Consider the following 15,850-nt stretch of genomic DNA (forward strand, 5'->3'; position numbering starts at 1 on the left):
AGCTAGCTGGGGGGAAGTGGGAGGAAGATGGAAGTGGAGAAACTCTGGAGTTGGCTCTGTTCCATGCAATAGGCTAGGATTTTACGCAGTGGTGTTTGAATTTGTTTGCTTGGTCACAGAAGCAGGAAGGGTGGGCCAGGTGGGTGGGTGGGGGAACAAGTGGTCTGTCCACAGAAGCCCGCTGCTGCCATCTGCTCCAGGCAAGAGGAGGGGCTCCTGCAGCCATGCTGTCTACCAGCTTCTCACTTTCATTGTTCAGACTAAAGTGTCTCTTTGTTCACTGACCTTCCATGGCCTGCGTTGCTTAGTGCAGGCTCTGGGAATATAAAAAGGGTAGGGGGAGATTGGGGCTGAGAGGGGTGGGCATAGAAAGTGGGTGAGCGGAGGAGGAGGGCAGGTGCAGTCTGCACAAGCTTTTGTGATGTGTGTCTGTTGGGGCGTCTTTGCCACAATCTGCACTCTGTTGCATCTCAGGTCCAGACCCTCCCAGGAGGGGCCCGTTCTCCTTCCTTAGATTCCTTCCCTTACAATTCCAGGCAACTTTCAAGTAGCATGTTCTCTTCTGGCTTCCCTCCCACTCTCTCTGAGCCTGCGCTGGAAATGCAGGCCACCACATTTTGGGCTGAGGCTGCCTAAGAGAACATGGCATCTTTACAAGGCCACTCAGCTGTTCGTTGTCACAGCATCCTCTGGCCATGGTTGGGAAGGATGCCTTTCTGCTCACACTTCAGCTCTTTTGAAAGGAAAAAGCCACGATAGGGCGGGCTGTCAGTGCTGTGGGAGAGAAGAGACTTTATGCAGGTTCCAAGTTATTGGTGGCACCTAATGGCCTCAGTTCTCGCCACAGAGAAGGTGACAGCAGGTGTCCTTTTGCTGGAGAATCTCCAGGTCTGTGAGCCAGTGGTACACTTGCCAGGCTGTGGCACGTGTGTGGTGCATTTGCCTGATTTGGGCTTACTGTCTATCTCTCCTTTGGAGGTCTGCCAGCATCACCAAAGGAGAGAGGAGAGTGGGTCGGAAGTCACGCAGACGTGTGTGCAAATCCACTTCTCACCTTTTACCGTCCAAGTGGCTACAGACAAACTCTCCACATCTCACATGCCTTGTTTATAAAACACACTTTGCTAAGAGCTAACACTTATTGACTGCTTATCATGTACTACTAGGCACTTTTACGTGGCTTGCCTCGTTTAATCCTTATAACAGCCAATTCAGCAAGTCCTGACATTATTCATTATTCCCATTGTACAGATGAGAACACTTGGGCTTGGAGATGTTGACAATTTTCCAAGCTCATGCGGGATTCAAAATCAGGCTGTGCGACTCTAGAGCCTCTGTCTGCAGAGGAGGGTTGATGTAGGACTGAGTGAATTATGTAAACTGGGCAGCACAGAACCCAGCCTGGGGTGGGTCCTCGCTGTATGACGGTGATGACATTGACATTGAAGAGGAGAAGTATGGAATTGTGGAACTGCGAAAATCAATCAGCTGAGCTGTATCTGATACAGGCTAGTCTAAGTTGCCATGAGGGCACAGAGCAGAGTGCTAACTGCACCTGGGAAAGCTCATCAAATCCAACCCCCTCACTACGGATGAGGACACTGGAGCCCAGTGAGGCTGAGTGTGTTGTCCAAGGTCACACAGCTAATGACAAGGCTGATTCTGGTCAGAACGGGTGCTCCCAGCTGAGACCCATGGTGCTTCTGTCTCAGCAGGCTGCCGGGTAATGAGAGCTGGCTATGAGTTCCCCACACATGTCCAACTCCAAGTCTCCATCCCCACTGCGGCAGCCTTAGCTGCTTACGGCGTAACGTGGTAGAACTCTCCTGCCCATGCCCACCCTGTTTCTGTGTTGACATATGCTCAGTTACCCCTCCGCCTTCCACAGTGGCTTTTCTCATTTTCTCTCCACCCCACCTGGAGATGTCACCATCTCTGGTGTCACTTGTGGAGTCCTCTCCCTCCACCTCAGTGGTCACTGGCACAGGCATCCCTTGGGCTACCGTCACGCAGAGCTAGAGGCTAGACCCCCTACATGCATGAGGATGCTGGCTTTGCAGCGTAGCATCCTTGCCATTTACCGATCATGTGACTTTGGGGAAGTTATTTGGCTTCTCTAAGATTTGTTTTTTTCTCCTATAAAGTGGTGAAAATATCAGGACCTAAGCTATAGCTGTGCTGTGAGGAGCCAGTGCCGTAAAATTCGTATACCACTTGGTGTGGTGCCAGGCCCAAAGTAAGTGTGCTATCAGTGGCTTGCTGATGTTACTTTAGAATTCTTTCTCTGGCTTCAACTTTTTTAATTTCCTGCTTGTCTTTATCCCCTTCCTCTATGCCCCAATTGCCACTTGCTAAATCCTTGCTATTCTCCAGGTTCAAGGATCATCGACCCACCTGGAACTAATTGATGGGTTCTCTCTTTGAATGATGGATGCACCATCAAATTAAAAGTTCTTACTTCCTTTTTGGTGCATTTTAATTTCTCCAGGAATCTAAGTCTAAACAATTGTTTGACTGTTTTCTGTCGCGTTCTTACTAACTTTTGCAAGGTCGCTGTTCTAACCCCTTCGCACTGTATTAGGCTTCCTCACTGCAGCCCACTCTGCATTTGTAATAATTCAATTAATTATTTTTAATTATCACTTAATGTCTGTTACACTAGACTAGCCTGTAAATTCTATGAGGTGGTGACTTCATCTCATTTGTTTGTGCCACAGCCCCAAACTGTACGTGAGTGCAGCCCGCATTCACAGTGAGCTTATCCCAAATTAATAACGAAGATTAAGCTGTCCCACTTGATGCATCTCAAACATGCCCCTTTTCTGACTGTTCTTCTCTGTCTTCCTCTGCCTTTCTCTTTTTTTCTTTGCCCTTGTCCTTAAGGAAAACAAGTCCTTTCACTGTTTCTTGGTCCCTCTCCTCTAACATTTGCCTTCACCGAATGCGATTCTTTTGCTTCTGTTCATCTCCTATTTTCAGCGCCCCTTCCCTTCTGGAGAGACCTTGCTTTGGAGTCAGATGGACCTGGCTGGGAATCTTGGCTCTGCTCTTGCTGGCTGTGTAATTGGGCAAGGTATTCCCCTCCTCTAAGCTTCAGTTTCTTCCTGTGAAAAATGGAGTGATATTATCTGTGGATCAGTGTTGTGAAAATAAATTGAGCTAATGTTTTGTAAAGTCCTGAGCAAAATGCAGGGTGTATAGTAAATAAGTAAAATTCCTTGGCCTGGATCCTAAATAAATAGGTAAAAACAGCACCCTACCTTTCCTAGGTTCTACCATCTTCTTCAGCTAAGAAGACTTTCTTCAGCTAATCAGACAGCCTTCCAATTTCCTGCCTGAAATGAGAAACTTCCACGCATCATTCACACATAGCCCTACCTTTTGCTCCTCATCCTATTTCTTCTACCTTCCTGGGTGCAACATTTTGTCAAACAGATTCTTTCCTTTAACTTCAACGCCTGCTGCTCAACTGGTCTTTTCTGATCAGATCAACATTTATACGTACCCAAGTCTATCTTAAAAAAAAAAAAAGGCCGGGCGCGGTGGCTCAAGCCTGTAATCCCAGCACTTTGGGAGGCCGAGGCGGGTGGATCACGAGGTCGAGAGATCGAGACCAACCATGGTCAACATGGTGAAACCCCGTCTCTACTAAAAATACAAAAGATTAGCTGGGCATAGTGGCGTGTGCCTGTAATCCCAGCTACTCAGGAGGCTGAGGCAGGAGAATTGCCTGAACCCAGGAGGCGGAGGTTGCGGTGAGCCGAGATCGCGCCATTGCACTCCAGCCTGAGTAACAAGAGCAAAACTCCGTCTCAAAAAAAAAAAAAAAAAAAAGTCTCTTTCCTGACCTCATGTTTCCTTCCAGCTATGCTGTCTTATTTCTCTACCAAATTTGTTGTAAGAGTCGTCTGAATGACTGTTTGCACTTCCTTCAGTCTGATTCACAACCGCACGTACCATGAGACGGCTAGGACCCCAACACACCATGAAAACTCTTCCTTCCGATGCTTGCTGAATCTAGTGATCGCTTCTCAGGCAGTATCTAGCTTAACCTCTGGAAAGCACTAGACACAGTGACTACTTCTTTCTTGAAATGTTCTCTTCCTGGCCTTTCGGAGTGCTGCAAAATTCTTCCATCTCTCTGGCTCTTTCACGGGCCTCTTGGTATATGCTATCCTAGAAGCAGGTCCAGCCATTTTCAGCTGTATTATCGTTAAATGCTGGTCTTAATAAACTCCTTCCAATTACTCAAGTAAACGTTCTTAATTCTAGGCCTTCATTCCTGTGGTTTCCTCTTGCTGAAATTCTCTTCTTCATCCTTCCCTTTTTCTTTTGCTTGGCTTTCTTCTCCTCTACTTCCCATGTCAGCTCAGAAGCCTCTTCCTCGCACAGGTCTTCCCTTTTTTTCTCTGGGCTGGCTAAGGCACCCCTCCTGGGCTCTTCATGACCCCTCTGCTTTCTCTATCATGTAACTTACCACACTGCATTATAATCACCATGATTACATTTTCTTGGCTCAAACGTCCCCTTGATGGCAAGTTCTGTTTTGTATCTGCCTTTAGCACATAGCAGAGCTGAGTCACATAACAAGTGAATGAATGAATGAAGATGACATTATTGCGATGTTGGATTTAAAGTTAGTGTACCTTATAGGAAGTTTTTGATGCTACATATTGTTAGCTGTGTGAGATCGGGCACGTCACTTTTCTCAGCCTCGGTTTCCTCAACTGTAAGATGAGAAGTAAAGCAAGGCTCCTGAGAGCACTTCGCAGACGTTATCTCTATGCATCTACACAAAGCCCCAACAAAGCTGAAACCTGGATTAAAGGAGGTGATGTCTATACCTCATCTAGGCCCAGACAGTTCCCTTAGCAAAGCTATCTTTACCAGTACCATGAAGGAAGGCAGAAAGGTGATTTTCTTTCCTTGTCTATAACCGTGTTCACCTTGTTCATAATAAGCACCTGTTTCTGTTTGGTTAAAAATTAAAATCTGACACAAGCAACCTTAAACTCTCCCATTCAAAGAGTGTAGTCTCTTCTGGTTTAAACCAACAACAGGCTCTTCTGAGTTGCTTTTCCAAGTCACCTTCCAGTCATTCTTTTAGATAGATGCACAGTCTTTTAGGGCCCCCTCATTCCCCTCCTCAGTCCCTGAATACAGTGAAAGTATGTTAAGATGGAGGCAGCAGAGGGAACCTCTGGCCTATGGTCCCTTCGTCCCCCCTTGTCCATTGATAGTGAAACCATGGACTGGTCACTGCTCAGAGTCCCCTCCTTGCTAAATCAGCCCTTCACTGAGTTCTCAAGGGCACTGGGTCTCTGTCAAGGAGCAAATCTCCTCAAGAGCACTGAGGCTTCCACAGCTCCAGCTGTTTTTCCCTCGAACCTCTGCCTGCAGCCTCTGCCGCAGGGTCCTCTCCTGCAAGCAGTGGGGATCTCCTGGCAGGCAGCCTGGCTCTCTAATTCAAGTTCCCTCTGGAGCCTGTGGAGACTTCTGGATCTTCTCCATGGAGGAGACAGAGTGAGGGAGGAGTGACAAAGAAAGTTTCCATGAGAGATTTCATGGGCAAGGATTTTACGATTTTAGTCTCTTATATATCCCAAGACCTTGAATGGTACCAATGATCCCCGACTTACTATGGTTCGACTTACGATTTTTCGACTTTATGATGGTGCGAAAGTGATATATATTCAGTGCAAACCATACTTCAAATTTTGCATTTGGATCTTTTCCCAGGCTAGCCATATGTGATGTGATACTCTCTTGCAATGCTGGGCCAAATAATCTAACACGATGTCTGTTTTATAATCATGTGCTGAATAGCTCATGTAATTTACTAAATACTGCACCGAAAATGTTCTGAGCACATTTAGGGTAGGCTCAGCTGAGCTGTGATGTTCAGTAGTTAGGTGTATTAAGTGCATTTTCGACTCTTGGGACTTTCAACTTACGATGGGTTTTTCACCGTCTATACTTTTTTACATTAGTAGTTGTTTTAAAAGATATTGCTAGGCCGGGCGCGGTGGCTCAAGCCTGTAATCCCAGCACTTTGGGAGGCCGAGGCGGGTGGATCACGAGGTCGAAAGATCGAGACCATCCTGGTCAACATGGTGAAACCCCGTCTCTAGTAAAAATACAAAAAAACTAGCTGGGCATGGTGGCGCATGCCTGTAATCCCAGCTACTTAGGAGGCTGAGGCAGGAGAATTGCCTGAGCCCAGGAGGCGGAGGTTGTGGTGAGCCGAGATCGCGCCATTGCACTCCAGCCTGGGTAACAAAAGCGAAACTCCGTCTCAAAAAAAAAAAAAAAAAAAAAAAAAAAAAATTGCTGAATTGAATGAATGATCCTCAGTCCATCTCTGCCTAAACATTGCTGCGTCATTGTTTCATTTTGATTTTCAAGTTTATCTCGGGTTTCTATTTCCTTCTTCCAGAGTTTTGAATCCAGTGTAGGAATGGGAGCAGGAGGTGCCCTGAGTAGACCTCTCATTTGATTCTAAACTATGCTACTCTCATCTTCTTTTTCGGTACAGAAGCATTTTTATTTTCCTCCTGTCTGATGGGAAGTAACCTTACATTATATTTCACTTTCTCTATACTCCATGGTTCAGAGTTAAGGTGATCATGTGTCCTGGGTTTTGCCTGTGGTGGTCACGGTTCCTAACTATTGTCTGCATGTAATTAACAGTGATGCACGCTTCACTCTCAAAATGACCTGGCTTGGATGGTAAATTACATGGCTATCTTACTTTTTTTTTTTTTTAAGACAGGGCATCACTCTGTCACCCGGGGTAGAATGCAGCGGTGTGATCACAGCTCAATGAAGTCTCAACCTCTAGGGTTGAAGTGATCTTCCCACCTCAACTTCCTGAGTAGCTGGGCACATGCCACCACACCTGGCTAAGGTTTTCATATTTTTTTTGTAGAGATAGGGTTTTGCTATGTTATCCGGGCTGATCTCGAAATCCTGGGCTCAAGCAATCTGTTTACCTCAGGCTCCCATATTTTTTTTTTTTTTTTTTTTTTGAGACGGAGTTTCGCTCTTGTTACCCAGGCTGGAGTGCAATGGCGCGATCTCGGCTCACTGCAACCTCTGCCTCCTGGGTTCAGGCAATTCTCCTGCCTCAGCCTCCTGAGTAGCTGGGATTACAGGCACACACCACCACGCCCAGCTAATTTTTTGTATTTTTAGTAGAGACGGGGTTTCACCATGTTGACCAGGATGGTCTCGATCTCTTGACCTCATGATCCACCCGCCTCGGCCTCCCAAAGTGCTGGGATTACAGGCTTGAGCCACTGCGCCCGGCCAGGCTCCCATATTTTAAGACTACAGCTGTGAGCCACTGCACCGGGCCATTCCTTTTTGTTTGTTTGTTTGAGATGGAGTCTAGCTCTGTCACCCAGGCTGGAGTACAGTGGCATGATCTCTGTTCACTGCAACCTCTGCCTCCCGGGTTCAAGCAATTCTCCTGCCTCAGCCTCCAGAGTAGCTGGGACTATAGGTGCCCACCATCATGCCCGGCTAATTTTTGTATTTTTAGTAGAGACAGAATTTCACCATGTTGGCCAGGCTAGTCTCGAACTCCTGACCTTGTGATCCTCCCATCTCAGCCTCCCAAAGTGCTGGGATTACAGGCGTGAGCCACTGCGCCCGGCTAGCATTCCTAGTCTTTAAAACAACTTTGAGCTCAGGCTTCCAAACTGAAATCTCCTTGTGACTTAAATCTTAGTGTTGGGAGTCACACAAAAACCTTTCTCTCTCTTATGTTCCTGGGTCTTGCAAATAAAGGTCTTGGCTTTTATGATATTGTTCTAATACAGACATTTAAAAATATATTTTGAAAGACAAAGATATATAACTTTTAAATTCAGAGAAAAACATTTCAAGAAAGTAAAAGTAAGCATTTGAATATATCAACAACATGGTACCAGCAGTCTGTCAGATGACATGGCCAGTGCACGATCCTGGTGCATGGTGGTGGATGCCAGTTACCCAGGTCACCCTGTCACCCAGAATTATGAGTTGTTTACATTTGTTCTTCTGGGGAATTTTAAAAAAGAAATAAAAGATCATTGCCAGAGTTTTTTATAACCAGTAGAAGACTTCTTCATCCTAGGTTGTATGTGCCTTTCTCCTGAAGACGGTTTATAGAAAGCTATAGCTGTTACTTGATTAGAGGGGAGTGTGTTGAGGTTGAAATAACTTATAAAAATTTGTTTTAATAAAAACATTAACTGGATGCATAAACTATCAATAAATATGATTTCCCTTTCCAACTCAATGTGGTAACCCTGCTCATCTTGTGTTGGTTGGGAGCACTGCCTGGCAATATGTATGATATTGATTAATAAAAATGAAAAGGCATATTAATTTGTTAAATCACTTGGCAGAAAACTTATATTCAATCTTAATTAAAACATAATTGGATAGGCAATATCTTTTAAAATGAAGGATGCATGGAAGAAAACATCAAAATACAGCACCTCAAAGATTGTTTTTTAAAGGGGCTTGCACCCCTGTCCAGGTAACAGAATGCCACTGCTGACTGCGTTTTGTAGGTAGTTTACTTGCAGATTTGTTTGGTCGTAGCAAAGGGTGAGATCTTCACACTCTCCTCCAGTTCATCTTCTAACAGGTTGTGTGTTTCCTCCGGGTGGTTGACTTGGATTAGGGTAGAGAACAAATTATTTGACCTAATTATTAAATGGCAGCGTAGCTCACCAGTAAACCCAGGGGATAGACACCTGTGCTCCAAACATATTACTATGGCTTTCTAAATGCGACTTTGTAATATCACTATGACTATTGAATAAGAAGCATGCTTGTGTCTGAGGACACTTGTGTGTCTAATAGAATGGGGCCTTTTTTTTTTTTTTTTTTAACTGAGTCTCACTCAGTCACCCAGGCTGGAGTGCAATGGCATGATCTCGGCTCAGTGCAACCTCCGCCTTCCCTGTTCAAGCGATCCTCCTGCCTCCCTGCCAAGTAGCTGGGATGACAGGCATGTGCCACCACTCCTGCCTAATTTTTTGTGTGTTTTTAATAGAGACGGTATTTTACCATGTTGACCGGGCTGGTCTTGAATTCCTGACATCAGGTGATCCACCTGCCTTGGCCTCCTAAAGTGCTAGTATTGCTGATGTGAGCCACCACACCCAGCCAAGAATGGGGTTTTCAAGAAGATGTGGAGGAGCAGTGTGCTTGGATAATTAGGGGCACCCTCACACTATTACTACCTTCCTTTCTTCTACAGTTCTTAAACTGAAGCTGCTTCCTATCTCTCTTCTTCCTCTCACATCCACAGATGGGGTGGCTGCATTCCGTGCTTTCTTGAAGACGGAGTTCAGTGAGGAGAACCTGGAGTTCTGGTTGGCCTGTGAGGAGTTCAAGAAGACCAGGTCAACTGCAAAACTGGTCTCCAAGGCCCATAGGATCTTTGAGGAGTTTGTGGATGTGCAGGCTCCACGGGAGGTGTGTTGGTAGCAGTGACCGTCCTGTCTGTCCATGGCTCCTGGCTTGCGTTTCTCTCCTCAGAGAGGATCTGAGCCAGGCTTGATGAGGACTTTCTTATACTAAACTGAGACTCATCACTCTGGTGGCCCTCTACGAAAAAAAAAAATCTTTTCTAAGGAACAGAAACCCAGGGTTTCCATCAAAGGAGCTCCATTAGGAATGTTTTAGTTGTCCATCCATAAAACATGTGCTAGCAGGGATTTTGTAAGAATAGATGCTACTGAGTCTATGTTCATTTTCCTGGTGGAAGGCAGCATAGCTTAATGAAATGGGGATCTGTTTTAAAATCTTCCTTCAATTTTAGCTCTACCCCTTACTAGCTATGTGATCTTGGTCAAATTACTAAACTTCTCTGGGTCTCAGTTTCCCTTTCAGAGTATGAGGGGCAAAGCGCCTGTTCAGTATTTGCCACTGCTCATTAGTAATTACTGTATTTATAGTATTTAATTATAATTATTTATAATAATAGGATGAATTTCTATTATATTGCTGCTCTGAGTTATAATGCAGAATTTTACTTGGGAGGGGAGGGTTTAAATGAAGAAAAATGTTCGCTACTACAGGTTTAGATGCATTGCATTTTTAGATCCGTTCAATTGTGCTTTGACTTGGGGTGCACGACGTCTTCCAGTTGGCTAGGACGCCGTAGGCCCTTTATAATGCCGGCTGGGACAGAGAAACGCATTCCAACCACAGCCTCCCTCCACAGGGCATTTGTTTCCTTAGTAAACAAGAAAGGACAAGAGAGAAAGCTTACTTCAGGGGACCTGCACTTACAGCGGGCTTGGGTCTACCCCATTGCCTCCCGTTGTGAAGGTCCCTGGATTAGGGATTCAAGTACTCTGGGATTTTGCCTTGGCTCTGTTACTAACTTTCCATACTACTTTAAACAAGCTTTTTAGTCTCTCTCTTTTTTTCAGCGTTCTTACCTATAAATTGGGACTGAGAATATCTGGTCTTCCGATCCCACAGGATTCTTGCTGTGATCAAAAGGCATGATCTCCATGGAAGCAATTTGAAAAGCAGAAATCGCCTTAAGCATGTAGATGCTGCCGTTGATACTTACTGCAGAGTTAGGTTCAGCTGCCAGGCACCTTGGCCCTTGAGGGCCTGTGACCTTGCTCTCTGTTTGTATCTCCAGGTAAACATAGACTTCCAGACCCGAGAAGCCACGAGGAAGAACATGCAGGAGCCGTCCCTGACTTGCTTTGACCAAGCCCAGGGAAAAGTACACAGCCTCATGGAGAAAGACTCTTACCCCAGGTTCCTGAGGTCCAAAATGTACTTAGATCTGCTGTCCCAAAGCCAGAGGAGGCTCAGTTAGACCTCAGAAGGGGACTCCTGGAAATCACTGGCTTTCCCCTCCGCTTGCTGCCATGATCATACTCTAATGTGAAATGTCATAGGTGTTCAAAAGTGGTGGTGTTCGGAGTGGGAGGCTGAGGGTGAGGAGGGAATGAAGGGCCGTTCCAAAGTGTGACCCAGCTGCTAGAGCTTGGACTCTATTCCATTTACCCACATTTGTGTTTCGGTTAGTGGTAGCGCCTTGCCGCTGTCAGCCTTTTCTGAGTCAGCAACTTGCCCTTCATAATGCCTTGGGTCACCTCCGCTGAGGGGCAGATTCGCTGTGCTAGGCTAATCTGTAAATAACGCAAATGCGATTCCCACCACCTGTGCACCCTCCTCTGTTAGGATTCCTGACTCTCCACTTGTAAATACCCGGGAGGAACAGCTGAATGACTTGGTCTCACCTCTGATTTGCTGTCACGTTGTTGTGGCCAGCCCTGCTGACTAGGACCTCACAGCTTAGGAGAGAGGTTTCTGTGGGATCCCAGGTTTCTAGTGCTGTCGTTGACAGGCGACCTCTCGGAGAAGGAGTGAAACCCATGGAGTTGTTTGTTTCTTCCATTTCCATTGGACCGGTGTGAAAAATTGTGACCACTTCCCATCTTGGCCTAGGAAATTCACAAGACTACCGTACCCTTACATTGTCATAAAGAGCCTTAGGAGATGGTCTTCATGAGTTTTGAAGTGGAACTGCCATTAAGAAAGATAGAGCTTGCAAATCTTCCTCAATTCTACCAAGAACTTTTCCAGAAGTCGAGAGACCAGGGAACGTAGCCCCAGTAGACTTCTATTCGGAGGGGTACTGTGTAACCTGTCTGTTGCTCAGTGTCTTCTCTACCCTCACCTCTCTGCAGCATCGTACATCACTGATCTCTTAGGATGACAGCTTGGCAAAGGGAGGGGAATTTCTATAGCATGGAGTGCTCCCACGGTGCCTAATACTTTCCCTGTATCTCCACCTCTCCACTCCCATGCCAGTCATGTAATTATGATGGGGGAGAACGGGAATTTAGGCTGAAACTCTTTCCAGCATGCTTCCTGGGAACATGCTTTCTTAGAAAGGCCTCTCTCTCTCTCTCTCTCTCGGCTACCATGAAGCAGCTTCTTTCTTGATCTTTTACCTTTTGGAATTAAGCATGAAATAGGAGGTGTGGCTAAGAAGATCACTGAACATCTGGACGTGAAGAACCTTCCTGAGATGCTTTCATGGTACCCTGCAGCTCCTCTTGGAAATGCGTCAGGCAACTCTTCCTTGGAGGATGAGTGTGCAGCCTGGAACCTACTCTGGCTGCCAGGAAGAAGCAGACTTTGGCACAAGAGTAGTGCCAAGGAGATGAACCTTTAGCAGAGAGATCAGAAAATGAAAGGGAGCATGGAAGAGGCTGGTTTCCGGGTGGAGAGGATACCAGAGCGGATTCCTGTTGGGATAATTCAAGATCAGTGAATGTCGATTCATTGCAGATCTACACAACTTTCAGCTTGGCTAAATGGAATAGCACATAATTAGCCGTAGCTCTGGAGTGCAGACGGTTGAGAACTGGGCTGATCCCATTCTCCTTTGAAGGGGTGAGGGGCCTTTTAAGATTATGCTGGTGGTGGTCTAGTGCTTGTGTCCCTCTCCAATAACTTTGAGAATCTCTTCCTTTTTAGCTATAGCTAGACCAGGCCAAGAAGGCCCTGGAGTCCCGCTAGCGTTAGGGCCCACTGCACTGCCACGACACACGGTTATCTGTGACTGAGGGTGGGCGTGACTGTGAACCTCAAGGGGACAGAAGAACATATGTGTCCCAGCCCTCACACTGAAGAGACCTGTGGAATTTCACGTTCGAGAACTCCAAAGCCTCAAATGGATGTTCCTAGTTAGATCAGGTAGTATCCTTCCAATCCTGGTTTAAAAAAAAAAAAAAATCATTCTTTCTTAGATAAAGCTGCCAGAATTAATTTAATGATTAAATTCTCTAACAGGGTATTTTAAACATTGTTTACATATGAAATGTGCATCTGCTGCCAACTCTACTGTCGAATATGAGGTGCATATAAATTGGAACTGCACAGAGTTATAGAAATGTGAAGCAGTCTGAAAGGGGCCTTTTCACCACTTCCACTATCCCAAGGAGAAACGCCTGAACGAGCATGCCATGCAATGGCCTCATAGAGGGGCCTAGAGTTCTTGCCAACTCTTGGTGAAACAAAGGCTGCAGATGGTGGTGTCACAGTGCCCTGGTGACTTCCTCCCACAATGGGGAGGTACAAAAGACCCAGCTTGGGTATCCTGAATTTCGCAGCTAAGCAAGGGTATGTGGGTGTGTCTCCATGTGTAGAGGAATGTGATAGCTGAATTTATGGTTCTCCTGTGGAGCATCTCTGTGTGTTTGTGTGTGTGTGACAATTGTGAGCATTAGACTAGTACACGGCAGACATGATCTGTCCGTGAGGTGGAGCTTTCCTCTTAGCCTGTATGCCCTGCTTCCCACAAGAGGCGCAGAAATCTTCACTCTGACGCCTACTTTTAGGCACTCTGGTCATGCCAACCCAGATTTTGGTCTGTGATAAAAGAAAGAGAAATGTTTACAACATCTAGAGCAATATCCAAGCATACCTCATCCCTGAGCTTCCACGTTCTCAGTCCTGCCCTCTCTCCCGTTTCCTCTTCCACAGGCTCGTGTCCGTGGGTATCACTTCCATTTATTTCTTGTCTTCCTTTGTTCCTCAAGCTGGGCCTGTGCTGTGGACTTGCCTGCTGGACTTGAGCTTGCTCGGTCCTGGGCCCGTGCAAGTTCCAGGCAGGCCAGGGCAGGAGTCCAGGCAGAGCTCTGACTTCTAGAATTGCTCTCTATCCCCTTTGGTCCCACTGGGGGGCTAACTTGTTTGGGGGCTGCTGCGAGACTTGTCATTGCCCTTGGCAAACGAAATAGAATACTGTCAATATCTACCATTCACGGCCTTGGGCACCTTTGGGTGAGGAAGAACCCTCTGAGGCAATCTTTCTCATTAAACTTGAGCATGCACAGGAGTCACCTGGAAAGCCTGTAACACGTGCTAATTCCCAGGTGCACACCCAGAGAGGCTGATCTGATAGACCTGAGATGGGGCTCAGAAATCTCTATTTTTAATGAGTTTCTAGGTGGCTACTGGCTTGTGGACTTGGAAGAAAGGTGGTCTTAGACAGTGGCGCGCGACCTTGGCTGCTCCTTAGAATCATCTGGAGAGTTTTTAAAACCAAAATGTCTAGGTCCCACCGCAAAACAGCCAATTCAGAAGCTTTTGGTAGAGACCCAGGCATCAGTCTTTTTTAAAGCTCCACAGGTGATTCCAATGTGCAGCTGAACTTGGGAAGCATTGCTCTAACGAGTGAGGAGGAACACAGCCTGGGGGAAACGCAGCTGTGTGGGCCGAGGGGGCTGGCACATGTCCAGATGCAAGCAGCAGATACCGAGGAACCCGGCCAGCCCTGGATGGCTGCCTCAAGATGGCTGCCTCTATGCCCTCTGGGTCTGACTTGCTCCTTTGAGATAAAGGTGTTTTGGCCCACGGCCTGCATTGCTGGGCAGCTGCCATGCCGAAGGTGGCAGTCGAACGGGCCCTTGATTGAAGGATGCTCTGCCATGCTTTCTGAGCCTTGCCTGCTCCAAGCTCACCTCCTGGGCCGTTTCCCCTGTCCGTTTTCCTGTGCCCTTGTGTTTGGCCTTTTTGTGTTAGGCTGTGCCTCTGTACCCAAGGCCACGTGACAAGGTAGTTGGAACCCCCACTCAGGCGGTGAGTGAAGTGTGTCTTAGTAGTGACAATAGTAGTAACACAACTTCCAAATTTCTCAGTGGAAAATTTCACATCCTGGGGATATCAACATCTGTGAGGCCTCTCCAAGACCTCACCACTCCCTCTTTGGTATCGGGTTGGGTGGGCAGCTGGGAAGGTCCTCGTTGATTTTAATGTCCGGTGCTCTCCCCAGAACTGCTGCGTTGAATAAACCAAAGCTGTGAAAGAGCGTTCTGCACAGGCTGCGGGCCCGGCCTCTGGGTGCAGGTCCCAGGCGCTTGCCCTGCGCAGCTCAGCTGGCTCTGTTGTGAGGGAAAGCTGTGAACTTACTGTACTGAGAGCTGGGGGAGGGTGCAATGGGGAAGACTGAAGAGGAAGGAGCAGGTGGGAGAGACCAGCCTCTACCACGGTGTCTGCTTCTCCGTGCACCAGAGGAGAAGGCAGGAGTAGCAAATGCAGAGGCAAGATGGTCTCCCAGCAACAACAGCGTCCAGACCCTGCCTGTGCCACTTCCATGCAAGGCAGAGGCACTGCGGTCTTCCATCCCAGGCCGCCGTTCGCTCAAGTGTCAGGCCTCTTTAAATCTCATCCCTCTGGGTTAGAAGCCACTCGGCATGAGATGGTGGAGGAAGACGCCAAGAGCAGAGATGCCTTCCTGTCCCTGTGGCCTCTCAGGACTCCGAAAGATGCTGTGGACCTAGATGGGAGACTTCGGGATGGGGCCACTGGCCTTCCTAGGTTGGGCTCTGGGTCCTTTCAATAAACGGTTCCTTGATGTTTACTCCCTCTGGGTCCTTCCGCTCCCTACCCTCTGCCAGGTGTGGGAAAGGTGGCTGGGCTCGGGGTGCACTCCAACCCCGGTAGCAGTAGCTGAGTCACACGGCGAGCACAACAGATTAGTAGCAGCTCATCTGCTGTTATAAACCGCTTGGCTGATGGAGTCCTCACTGAGTTGATTCATTACCGTGTAAAGTGGAATAATGTCATTCACCTTTACTATAAACAAGGCTGTGAGACCATAATAAACAGAACCTGAACAAGCTGCCCTCTGCTCTCTGCCCACTGCCCAGCTGACTCTTTATGAGGAAACTCTCCATGACACGTGGACTCGCTGGAAGGGGGCCACGTGGCTCCACCTGGCAGTGGCTGGCACAGGGCTGGCCATGAGGAGAAGCAGGGGTGTGGGTAAAAATAGATGGGTATGGCTTGGGGATAAGCGTGAGGTGGAGAG

General features: G+C 47.2%; 1 protein-coding gene across 4 annotated transcripts in view; it reads left to right on the plus strand.

Annotated features, from left to right (window-relative positions):
- The window catches only part of RGS8 (regulator of G protein signaling 8), a 42,521-nt gene extending 27,116 nt beyond the window's left edge, over window positions 1–15,405 (plus strand). For all 4 annotated transcript variants that reach the window (XM_010336060.2, XM_074389588.1, XM_010336061.3 and 1 more), the window contains 2 exons: window positions 9,308–9,474; window positions 10,658–15,405. In XM_010336060.2, the coding sequence (XP_010334362.1) occupies window positions 9,308–9,474; window positions 10,658–10,840 (350 nt within the window). In that variant the 3' untranslated portion in view covers window positions 10,841–15,405. The remainder of the gene's footprint in view (window positions 1–9,307; window positions 9,475–10,657) is intronic.
- The last annotated feature ends 445 nt before the right edge of the window (window positions 15,406–15,850 follow it).

The sequence above is a fragment of the Saimiri boliviensis genome, chromosome 19 (genome assembly GCF_048565385.1).
Source record: "Saimiri boliviensis isolate mSaiBol1 chromosome 19, mSaiBol1.pri, whole genome shotgun sequence".
Taxonomy (NCBI): Eukaryota; Metazoa; Chordata; class Mammalia; order Primates; family Cebidae; genus Saimiri; species Saimiri boliviensis.